This window comes from Eubalaena glacialis, chromosome 1 (assembly GCF_028564815.1).
Source record: "Eubalaena glacialis isolate mEubGla1 chromosome 1, mEubGla1.1.hap2.+ XY, whole genome shotgun sequence".
Classification (NCBI taxonomy): Eukaryota; Metazoa; Chordata; class Mammalia; order Artiodactyla; family Balaenidae; genus Eubalaena; species Eubalaena glacialis.
The window spans coordinates 224,017,114-224,029,635 of NC_083716.1; the positions used below are offsets into that span (position 1 = coordinate 224,017,114).

The 12,522-nt window shown below is 39.7% G+C and overlaps 1 protein-coding gene across 2 annotated transcripts in view; it reads right to left on the minus strand.

Annotated features, from left to right (window-relative positions):
• The window catches only part of EPHA4 (EPH receptor A4), a 140,541-nt gene that overhangs the window by 18,229 nt on the left and 109,790 nt on the right, over positions 1-12,522 (minus strand). For both annotated transcript variants that reach the window (XM_061187838.1, XM_061187847.1), the window contains exons 9-11: positions 5,291-5,349; positions 2,667-2,780; positions 2,224-2,409 (exon numbers count right to left, since the gene is read on the minus strand). In XM_061187838.1, coding sequence (XP_061043821.1) covers positions 2,224-2,409; positions 2,667-2,780; positions 5,291-5,349 — 359 coding nt within the window. The remainder of the gene's footprint in view (positions 1-2,223; positions 2,410-2,666; positions 2,781-5,290; positions 5,350-12,522) is intronic.

A 12,522-nucleotide genomic window follows, 5' to 3' on the forward strand; every position in this document is an offset into this window, starting at 1 on the left:
CATTTCACCAGATCCCTCTGGAAATGTGGGGAAGCAAGGAGAAGATCCAGAAGGGGGAGGCAGGGTAGTGGCGAGAATTTATAGTCTCCCTGTCCATTTACCAAGTCACTCAAGGAAGTCCAGTCATGAATTCACACTCTCCCACTCTTTCACCCTCACACCTCCCTAGTCTGACTGTCGGCACCATCTTCACAATTATTCTCCATTTTTTTGTTTATGAAAAGTATCCATTTGTCAGAATCTTTATGAGCTCTACAAGAGAAATAAAGATGAATGTCTCCATAAGCACAGAGGGGCTTATGAAATGGGTCCAGGTTGGGCTCCAGGGTAGAGACAGACCCTTTCCCGGAACAGGCAGGGAGGCAATGGGGAGGGGAAAGGTGGGGGGAAGGGGACGGCTCCTCTGGTGGAAATTTTAAACCATTTTAATTCAGTGACAAGTGCATTATGCAAATGCATCCAGTCGTTTGTAACAGTTACAGCTGTAATAGCCACGGGTTTTAGAGGTGCGGTGGGACTTCAACACAAAGATCCCCTGTTTCTTCGCCTTTCTGCAGAGGTGCTACAAAAATCACTGTCTGCCCCAGGAAAAACACCCCAAGCTGAACAGAGCCTCCTTTTGAGAAAATGGACCTGCAGAAGTATTTAAAGGGAATGTTATCTTTTAATTAAAGTAGTGAAGTGCTCTGGGCAGCTCCACGGGACACAGGCCACAGAAAAAATATCCTGTCTGTAAAACTCATCTTAAAAAGCAAATAGAGCTATTCTATGCTAATTATAGCCTTCACCTTAGGTGAAAAATTATATACCCTTAGCACCAAGGTTCCTTTTTTGAAGGATTCCAAAGATGGGGAAAGATGTACTTTTTAAGACATAATAATGCCAGTTAACACTTAGTTGTTTTTTTTTTTTTAATTTGCTAGATAAGCATTATGCCAAATACGCTAAATATTCCATTCTATTTTTATCTCTGTTTTACAGATGAGGAAACTGAGAACTCGAGCAACTAGTCAAGGCCTCATAATTTACTAGCAGTAGATGATGTGCAAATCTTCGGTCACTAGGCCAAAGGTGCTCAAAGTGTGGTTCCAGGTACTATAGCTTGATTGACCTTGAGCTCTTCAGAAAAGTGAACTCATGGGCTCCCACTCACTAAATCAAACCTCTGAAGATGAGGTCCAGGAAAGTGTTTTAATGAGTTTTCCAGAATTCTGATGTATGTTTAAGTTTGAGGACCTCTAAATTAGTGTATATCTGCTCTCACTTTTTAGTAATTTCCAAATTTTCCCTGCCTAAAGATTGTGTACCCTTGTGTCTTACTGCCCCCTTTGCCCCAGACCTAACATCCAACGTTTACACCTCCACTTCACCCACTGCGGCAGCCACTCTGCACCGGTTGATGGAGGACACTTTTCCCAGGCACCTGGAATCAAATTAAATGGCACTTTGGCCGTCCTGGAGACATAGCCCCAGGCTTACAAGATCCTTGACTTGTAGTAACCGTAATAGATACTAAGGCTCCTGGAACAGAGCCACCTTCAATAGTAACCATTTCAGCTGCCCTGTCTATGTGGTGCTTTATTAGTTGGTCTCAGCCAGTCTTACAGATGTATTCAGGGTCTGCTTCGCAAAATGCGTCTGTTGAACTGTGTCGTATTTTAACTGAAGCGTGGTTCACGGGCTGAGCGAATGCTAATGGACTAAAAAAGGTAGGTTCAACCAGGTGTTACTGGAAACAGGTGCTGAATTGCAACTGCAGCTGCCATAAATCAGGCAGAGCAGACAAGCAAATCCCCCAATATAACAGATTACCAAGATACACTCCCTGCATCTGGAACCGAAGCTTCGAACATAAGGTGTGGTGAGGTTTTGTTGTGTTTTATATGAAAAGTACTTAAAATTTATTTTGCTTACCATCTGCTTGCGCCTATCCTGTGACAATCAGTTTGGTCTAGCAAAGATTCGAAAGATGGCAAGGCATACCAAAAATCTGCAATATTAATTTCGCTAAAATCTCACACAAGCTGCCTTGGAATTAGGGTATCAGCCTACACCATACATCCATTTAGAAATGACTACAAGATTAATGACTTGTCCTGCACTGATTTCCTCCTATTAGCAATCAGTGGGTCTGCTCCATCTGTCATTTCCCTGGAAAGAAAATGTGTGTTTAATTTGCCAGTAACTTCTAACTTGGCTTTGTAAAGGGAGCGACGCACATACATTTGGTGACAACGCCTTCCAAATGAATGATATTTGGGTGGTCAAACTGTCCCATGATGCTGGCCTCACTCAGGAAGTCCCTCCTCTGTTTGTCTGTATAACCAGCTTTCAGTGTCTTGATAGCCACGTAGATTTCTCTTTTGCCAGGCACTTTGAGACGCCCACTGCATACTTCACCAAATTCACCTTTGGGAGAGAAAAAGAATTGACTATGAACCAGAAACACGTTCAAGGAGAAAGAATAACAGCCAATAGCTAACATTTGTTGAGTGCTTATTATACATTAGGCACTGTGCTGGTGTTTTATGTAGATCAAGGAAATTTCAGGTACACAGATATTTATATACACAGGCACATACAATACATTCCAGTGCATTTATATAATCCACATATATATATTTAATATCCACAAAGAAAATAGGCTTATAGACACAGACACTTACCAACTCCTATGACTTTTTCAATCTTAATGCAGGATGCGTCGATTTCTTTGGCAAATTCTCGAACTGCTTGGTTGGGATCTTCGTACGTAAAGGGATCCACGTAAGTTCTAACACCTGAGTAATAAACATGCAAAAGGTTGGCGGAACACTTCTCAGGAACCACTAATAAACTGAAGTTCTCTGGGTCTAAAAATATTCAGCACAGAAAAAATTTTCTTAGCATGAGAAAAATACTTAGTGTAGACATAGGAAAATGTTTAAATTCTTCCTCTGGGTTTCGTTAGTGGGTAAACAAGAATTGTTTGCTACTTAAGAGGTTGTAGCTCTACTGAGTTCTTGGAATGTCTTCACACTTCAGGGATGAAATTTTAAAAACAACCTATCCCGTGGAAGAAAAGAGAGTCTCTATAAGGAAATTTGGAATGTGTTATCTAAATATTGCTGTCCCAAATGCTGGAGAGGGTGTGGAGAAAAGGGAACCCTCTTGCACTGTTGGTGGGAATGTAAATTGATACAGCCACTATGGAGAACAGTATGGAGGTTCCTTAAAAAACTAAAAATAGAATTACCATATGACCCAGCAATCCCACTACTGGGCATATACCCTGAGAAAACCATAATTCAAAAAGACACATGCACCCCAGTGTTCATTGCAGCACTATTTACAATAGCCAGGTCATGGAAGCAACCTAAATGTCCATCGACAGACGAATGGATAAAGAAGATGTGGTACATATATACAATGGAATATTACTCAGCCATAAAAAGGAATGAAATTGGGTCATTTGTAGAGACGTGGATGAATCTAGAGACTGTCATACAGAGTGAAGTAAGTCAGAAAGAGAAAAACAAATATCGCATATTAACGCATACACGTGGAACCTAGAAAAATGGTACACATGAACCGGTTTGCAGGGCAGAAATTGAGACACAGATGTAGAGAACAAACGTATGGACACCAAGGGGGGAAAGCGGGGGGTGGGGGTGGTGGGATGAATTGGGAGATTGGGATTGACATGTATACACTAATATGTATAAAATGGATAACTAATAAGAACTTGCTGTATAAAAAAATAAAATAAAATTCAAAAATTCAAAAAAAAAAAACTAAACACAATTTAAAAAATAAATAGATAAATATTGTTGTCCCAATCAGTTGCTCACATCCTACCCACCATCTCCAGCTTTCTTCTCTTAGGGAAGATAATAGAAACTTTCTCAAATGACCTGTGTTACAAGATATCATCTTTTGCCTCATATCTGGACCAACAATCGACAACAATTAACAAACTAAGATTAAACCTAGGTTAAGTGGACGAGAGGATAGTATCTGCTATTTGATTTGAAAATACAAACTCTGTATTGGAGTTCCACTTTCATTCTGTTTTGGAAAGAAAGTGCTGTAAGAAAAGACACTGAATTTCACCTGCAAGCTTAGGCCGAGTCAATGGTTTAAATACTAGGAAGGGTAATTCGGCCACACCCCATAGTGACCTGTAAACTGAATTCGGAATGTGAGCTCTGGGGCAGCCAGAGATGTCCGGGACAAGATGCATTAGAAATTACTGGGAACTTTCCACTGGCATTCATACCCCGCCTCTCCCTGCTCGAGCTCCTGGGGCTTTGGGGCGCTGAGAGGTGTAGGATACTACTGGTTGGCCCAAACCCTTTGATTTTGCAAGACTGTCAGTTTTGTCCTCATCTCAAAGAAATGCATCATTTTTGTGTTTAAAAATATATACCACATGCAAATGAGAAAGTGTGGTTTTAGAAAGGAAACAAGATGAACAAATGGAAAATTATCAGACACTCCATGACCCTTCATCACTTCACATGCTCTAGCCAAGAAAACCTTTCTCAGGATTATTCTTCCAGCCCTCCTACCTCCCTGTGCTAACAAGGTAGCTATTAACCACTCGGTGTTATTTAGATATAAATCAGTTAAAATTAAATAAAATTTAAAATTCACTTCCTCATTCACACTAACTACTTTTCAGGTATTCAACAGTGCTTGTGGCCCTTGGCTAATGCATTGGATGGTGCAGATAAAGACCACTGCCATCACCTCAGAAAGTTCTCGTGGATAGTACTCCTGGAGAGACACCAACCACTGTCCATTCCAGAGTCTTCTATCTTGCTCAAGTCATTCAGAGCCGATTCTTTGAATTTAGTCTTTGACTCCACTTGGAATATCAAAATAACTAAAATCCACTAAAGAAATATTGATAGTCCTGAATTCCACAGCACATATTCTGTGGTGTGTTCAATTTCTTATTCTATTGTCTCCAAAATGTTTACCTTATAATAAGAGAAAAATTGTTACCTTCTAAACCTTGCCACCCAGCTACAAAAATGAGCCAGCTAGACCAATACTTTTTCAGGTTGGAGGATAAAATAAGGAAAAAGAAGCATCTAAGGAAATTACCCAACCTCCATCTTTAATTTCACTTTAAAAAAATTACCAATCACCTATTTCAGTTTGAAACTCTGAAGTACATTATTTGGATAATTTCATGAAAGGAATATAATATTAATAGCCATGTGAATATTATTTAGACATTTCTAAACTGAAAACACGAGACATGCTCTACAAATAAAGTTATTTTTAATCCAGTTTTCTGTACCTTGGTTCAAATGTTTCTCTTCATCTGCTTCTTGTTTTGCTTTACTGTATTTACTCCGTCTATTAAAAGATAAAAAACAATATTTTCAAAAGCTGTAAACCCCAAGTTCTTTACTACCATAATATAAGTCAGGCAGATATGTAATGCACATTTCACAGATGAGAAAACTGAGGTTAAGGGAGGTGAAATAACAGGGTAAGTAACTTGTCACCGCAGAGTCCAGAGTCTCTGCTCGTAACCGCAGTATTAAACTGAGGTGATACAGCAAATATTTTATAATACAATTATAACTTTAAATCCCCAGGAGAAATTTATTGTATTGAAAATAGATTAGAAGTTTACTGGCTAATTTCCCCACATACATATTCTGAATTAAAATAAGTTTCCCTAGGTGAATTCTGCATACATCAAAGGCAATCATAGTCAGTATGTGATAAGTAATAGTAAGCCCTGTTGCTTTCACCACAGTAACTACTACCACAAAAAAACTCATTATCCTATTATATGATATTCTTAAAACAATAGTTTTGTGGTTATTGGCTTCAGCTGCTGCATACAAATTCCTAAATGATTAACGACAGTTTAAAAGGTAAACATTTGCTTCGTACTGGATTACATTCCTTAAGAGTTTGTAGAAAACTTGCAGCAGTAAAAATAAGGATCCGGGACTTCCCTGGCGGCCCAATGGTTACGAATCCTCCTTCCAATGCAGGGGACTTGGGTTCGATCCCTGATCAGGGAACTAAGATCCCACATGCCGCGGGGCAACTAAGCCTGTGCGCTCTAGAGCCCACGTGCCGCAACTACTGACCCCGTGCGCTCAGGAGCCCATGCGCCATAACTAGAGAGAAGCCCGCGCACAGCAACAGAAGATCCCACGTGCCACAACGAAGATCCCGCAATTAAGACCCCAGGCAGCCAAATAAACACAAAACAAAACAAAACAAAAAATAAGTTTCCATTTGTCGCCTAATTCTTTTCTCCAAAAAACAGCGTGTGGTCCTACAGCTGGCCTTCTGCTGTCAGTGTCCCATAGGAGTGAGATCAGGCTTGGTTATAAAGAGTCTTGGGAAAAAGAAATCTTGAATATATATAATTCTTGAATCAGTAATCTTGATACATTATACATAGACACATACATATGTGTCTATGTGTATGTATGTTAAATTGGAAAATCAACTCAGTCCATACTAGAACTCTGTAAAGTTGGAAGATGAGACCATATTAGTGAATAAAATATGTACATGTATGTTTCTGTCAAAAATGTCAAGTTTATATTGCAGTTTATAATCATCTTGTAATTTTCTTAGAGCTTTAAAGATGAGGTCAGTCAGGACTCTTACATATGAGGAAACAGGCTCTGTGGTGACAAGAGTCCCTGGCGGCCACAGGGGGTCGCAGCAGTGTGGTCCTGTCTGAATCTGATAACCTGAACCCCTGCACTCTGAACAAGTCAAGAAGGGCAGGATGGTCATGGAAAAGAGAGAGGGCCACGCAGTGCCACCAGAGAGCAGCTCAGTCACAGTCACGTGTCCCAGCTCCTCACCCACATTCCTCTCCTAATTGTCAGCAATGCAGGAACCAGCTCTGCAATCAGACCCTCAGAGCTTACAGATGTTCCTCTGTGTGTATAATTCCCTTGCAAATAATAATACTTGGCATTTTTACACTGCATTTAACTTTTCAAAGTGCTCTCATCACATATATTATCTCTTCCCCTAACTGTTTGCAAAGCAGGAACCAGCTCAGTAAACAGAGACCTCAGTTACTAGAGTTCACTTCGAAGTGCGAGTCATTCAGTCCCAAATAATAGCTTGCATTTTCACTTTGTATTTAACTTTTAAAAGAACCTTCACGTATAACATTTCGTGGCATCTTCTCAACAACCCTATGAAAGCAATCAGGCAGACAGACACGTGTTTAGTCCCATTGTACAGATGAGAACATGGAGGCAGGAGGGCAAGTCATTTACCCACGACCCTCCTACCAAATACAGGAGTGTGTCTGCCCCGTCCAGCTCACTACCTCACATGCCTCTCCCGGCGGGGATGAAGTTATATGATGATAACTGGTGAGAGTTAATTATAAGTCATAGCACATTTTATATCAGTAAATCCACTCAAATTGGATTCCACTTGCTCTCAAAACCCATTGCTTCACCAAAGAAGCTAAACAGGTTTAAACATCCTGAAACCAAACATTTGTATGAAAGATGTAGTCCCCTCCAAAACTCCCCCTCCCTTCTCCTTTTAAAGGAAATATAAGAGTGTTAGGTCAGGGACTATGAAAATAGCATTTTATGTAAGGGAAATGCGTGCCTAGGTCCCAAGGGTGTGATAGGGTCCTGCCAGCACGGGAGATTGTATCTTATCAGAGCTCCTAAAAGCATTATCTAAAATTACAAGTATATCTTTTAAACCACTTTAGGTCTCGAATACTGATTTGAATTTCTTTCCTTTAAAGAAGAAAAAAATGCATCGAGCAGGGAAGCTTTTGTCCCAACTTTAAATTGTCGGAGAGTTCATCAAAAACCCTTGTAGATACCAAAAGAAAGGAGCAGCCTCAAGCAGCCCAGGAGTGTCATTTTCCATCAACATATTCATGAAATCTGTGCAAAGCCAGAGGAAATGTAAAATGGCAGGGATCATTATAAGGCTGACCTGCCCATCCCCTCCTCAGACTTCTGAACATAGAAGGAGGAAGTAAATTAGAGGAGAAGGTGTATTTTTTTTTTTTATAAAACTCTATATTTTTATTCCCTCCCCGCCAATGTTTCATGTTTTTGATGTCACAATTTACATGTTTTTATCTTGTGTATCTCTTAGCAAAGTATTGTAGTTATAGCTGTTTTTACTACTCATGTCTTTTAATCTTCATACAAGCTTTGTAATTAACCATACAACTTTAAACTATTCTGATTTTTACTGCATATTTACCTTTACCAGTGAGATTTATACTTTCATATGTTTTCCTGCAACTAATTAACACCCTCTCGTTTCAGCTTAAATAAGTCCTTTTAACATTTCTTGTAAGGCCAGTCTAGTGGTGATGAACTGCATTAGCTTTTGCTTGTCTGGAAAACTCTTTCTCTCTCCTTCAACTCTGAAGGACAGCTTTTCTGGTAGAAGGTGTATTTTTAAAGAAACTTTACTTGGAGTGTTACTTGGAGGAGAAGACCCCAGTAGAGTACAGGGAATGCTGACAAAGAAACACAAGGATTACTGTTCAAAAGCTAATTGTAGCCTATTAGCTACTTAATAATACCTTTAAAACTAAAAAGCCTGAGTCCTGCTCTACCTTTGTCACCTGATGACCCTTTCTCCTTTGGCTCAGGGTGGGACAATGTGTTCATTATTGTCCAGAGAAAGAAAGCCTATGGAAGCTTATCGTTGGGTCAGCCAGCCCAGAGGAAACGACATCGCCTAAAAGAGTGCTAAATTGACATCCAAGGCAGATCACCTGAATGACAGAAGGAAACCTTTGTGGAAGATTTTCTAATTATTGAGATGTGGGCAAGCTGATTAAAAAAAAGGGGGAAGGAGGGGAGTGGTTTGTGAGTGAATGCTCCAGAAGGAAACATGGAACCTTTTAACTGCAGGAGGTAAAGAGACTCCTCTGCAGGTGAAACTTTGAAAGCCTGTGACTAAGCCCGCCTCTGTCAAACGGAGGCGGAATCAGGGTATTAACAGACATTGTCCAGGGACAGCATGAGACCGCAGCCCTGCCCTCCCAACCAATGTGTTGTTCCTGGTGCCTTGACTACCCCATAAAACCAACAAAATAGTGGAGGGAAGCGTGACAGGGCCCAGCGCGCACCCCACTTTTATTAAAATACTGACTTCCTTGATCAAGTCGATGGATTTGACTGATGGGGCTCACTGTTCCAAAACTAATTAGCAAAAGGTAAGTAATTTATTCAGCTAAAGTGCAGATTAAAGAAGATAAAGCAATGTAATAACTAGCATAGCTCCAGGAGGACACTTTCCAGCATTTAATGGCATCACCTAGGAAGATTCATCGAAGCTACTCTTCTTTTTCCCCTTCCTTAAGCTGTCATGTTCCTGCACCAAATGATGGCTAAATGTTCTTCATGACCAACATTTTGACATGGGTGGAATTGAACCACACGAGTGCACACAAGATGTTTAGAAATGTTCCCGCAGTACCATCTGCCAACTAATTGTAGGAATTTACATGACTTCATCAGAGCCAATTTAGGCTAACATTTAAGTGTATTCATTCTTATGTGACCATAATATTACAATTAGGACACCGGGGAAGATAGAGTCTGAATGGTGACTGCTTTAGCATTATGGGAACAGCTTCAGCTCCAAAGTGGAAAATCGTAACCTTCCGAAGAAGACAAAACTAACTTGCAAGGTCTGACTTTATAGCATGTGTTAGATTGCACATCACATCACACATCACAAATGGTACCAACATCATGAAGGAGACTCCTGAAGCTCTGGTTTGCTACAACTGTCAATGCTAACTTTTGATGTAGGTCAATGTTTTCAGTCCAGAAGACATTAAAATAATCTACCTAGGCCAGTACTGGAAGTCAGGAGAGACGGACTCCTGTCCTGATCAGGCAACTAACTAGCTGTGTGACCTTGGTGCAGTTAACTGGTTAACCTCCTCTCCAGGCCTCAAGTTCCTAATATACAAGATGCCAGTAGTTTCCTACCTTGAGCCGTAAGTGTACCTCCTTCACAAATTTTGCCATAGCCATTTCATTTTTTTCTTAAAATCAATTAATTCACTTCTTTAATTCAGGTAAAAGGGGTACTTTATAACCCTAACATAAATGGAAACCGGCAGCACCAGAGATCATCAGAAGGTCAGTAGAAACGCCACCTATGGCTGGTTATCAGGCAGTACTTGTCTCTGGTCACGAAACTGTCCTTTAGAAAAGAGGAACTCATCTTGCATTCTTGTTCTTTCTTAAAAGTGTTTCTCATACATACTGAACAATAAAATACTATTTCGGGAAGACACACTGGCCTAAAGCAACCTGAATTAATACTATTTAGGATGCTTGGAGGTAAACTGATAAAATCATTAATATAAAAGTGGGAGGTAGCTGTCAGAGGAATTTAACACAGTTGATCACTAAGATCATTAGTCCTGAGGTTATGACCTTATCATTGCATTTTATGATGTCATTGTTAACAGTCAAAAATCACTTTTAAAAGCAATAAATTGGTTACACCGTGGAGATCACAAATGTGTACCTACAGGAGTATAAGGAAATGGTGCCATGTTGCCAACAGAACGTGCATATGCAGTTTAGGATAAGACTTCTAGAGACAGCATTACATAAATACAAGAAATGCTGCACCTTAAACCACCCAGATGGCAGGTACAATTACATTCTCTGAAAAGCTGACAGAATCCTTAAATTATAACGTATGTGATAAGTGACACAGGAAGACACTGATCAAAGACGCCTATAAAAAATGTAAGTTAATTTCCTCAACATAATGTGGCTGGTAAAAACATACAATAAATCTAAGTCAATGTATTCTGTATATTATTTTAAATATAAATAAAATTTATAAATTTAGGAATTTCATTCTTTCACTGAGATCCACAAATGTTTACACTTCCAAGTTGGTCAAAAGAAAAAAGTGGATCTTCTTATTGGAAAAATTAAAGATTACTCTGACTTGCCTAAAGCTCATACTTCTCCATATAAAGTAAATATAATAAAATAAACAATTGCTGTAATAAAAAAAAATCCAGCAAGATACTAGCTGTGAGCCTGAGGCCATTTCCTCTTTCTTAAATGACAAATTAGCAAACAGATTTTCCTTTGAAGTAATAGGAAGGACTGAAACTTTTCTCAGTGTGTGGATCTCTGCCCATCTACCTCTTAAAACAATCTCCCATGTCATCAGCAGTTGGGGAGTCACCCTATAAGGGGTCCGTCCCTCGCATCCATTCTGCCATCAACTATCCATGGCTCTAAGAGGCAAGAAGCAGCCCCATCATTTTCCAGGCTAGGATGTTTCATCTGTTGCTTTCCCAGATGGCTGGCTGCAGGGTGGTGAGATGATTTTAGGGGTACCATTTACCATCTTTCATTTGTACTCTCACTAAAAGCATGGACTAAAAGATTTGTCTGCACTACCTGTCTCTTTTCTTCTCACCTGTTCTTGTCCCATTTAAACATGTGCGGTCCATTATGACAGAGCACACAGCCTGCTTGCGGAGAAGAATCAGCTGAGTGTGCATCGGCCGCTGCAAAGCCTGTCAGCTACCTGGCTCCAGGCAGCCTTTCCGTGACAGCTTTATGTCCGACACTAAAGAAGAATCAATAGGAGGCCAAGGGGTTGACATTTCATTTTCTAAGAAGTGATCCATTGAGGACCAATCACCAAGCAGTGTTTATCAGCCTTGGGAAGTAACATTTTTTTTTTAATGGGGGAGAAGGGACAGGATCATGGCTGGGTAACTTGACAGGCTCAGTTCTCTAAGGTGGGGACTCATAATTGGAAATCCGATCAATCCTGCCTTATATAATAAAGTGATCAATAAAAGCAGAAAGGAAATTAAGTCATCAAGCTTGCGATGCTATTTTCTATAGCTACAGCTTTTAATAAACTTGTCTTCCTGTATTACATTTTCATCTGCTTTTCTTTTTTTTTTTCTTTTGTCAAAGAAGAACATCTGAAAAAAAACTTATAACGAGGTGACCTATTTCTAATTACTCCTGTCTGACTGCTGTATTTAGGATAACTTAAAATACAAAACAAACAAACAAACAAAGTAACTCTAAAGGAAAGCCAGACTACAACTAGAGAATTCTTCTAACCAATATCTCGGTTGAGATTCGAGACGAGACTCGCTTTCTGTAAACAAGTGTTCTCTCAAATGGTTCTGAACATTCTGGGGTGCTGGATTTCAGTCAAATATTTTTTACAGGGGCAGTTATTAATAATTTTTTCCCTAGTTTTAGACTTTTAAACAACTTTATTTTCTGATGACACAAGTTGTTTATATATACTGTAAAAATTTCAAACGCAGAAATACGTAATAACGAAAGCAAAAGCCCATATAATTTCTATACACTCCTCATCCCACTCCCTCCTCCTGGCTATCAGATGGATATAGATTAATGCCTATAGTTCCCATGTGTTTACGAGCCTGGCATGTGTACATGCACAAAGTCAAATGGCAAATTGACCTCTATATACCAGGACATTCTGGAGAGTGAGAGTAGAGACATG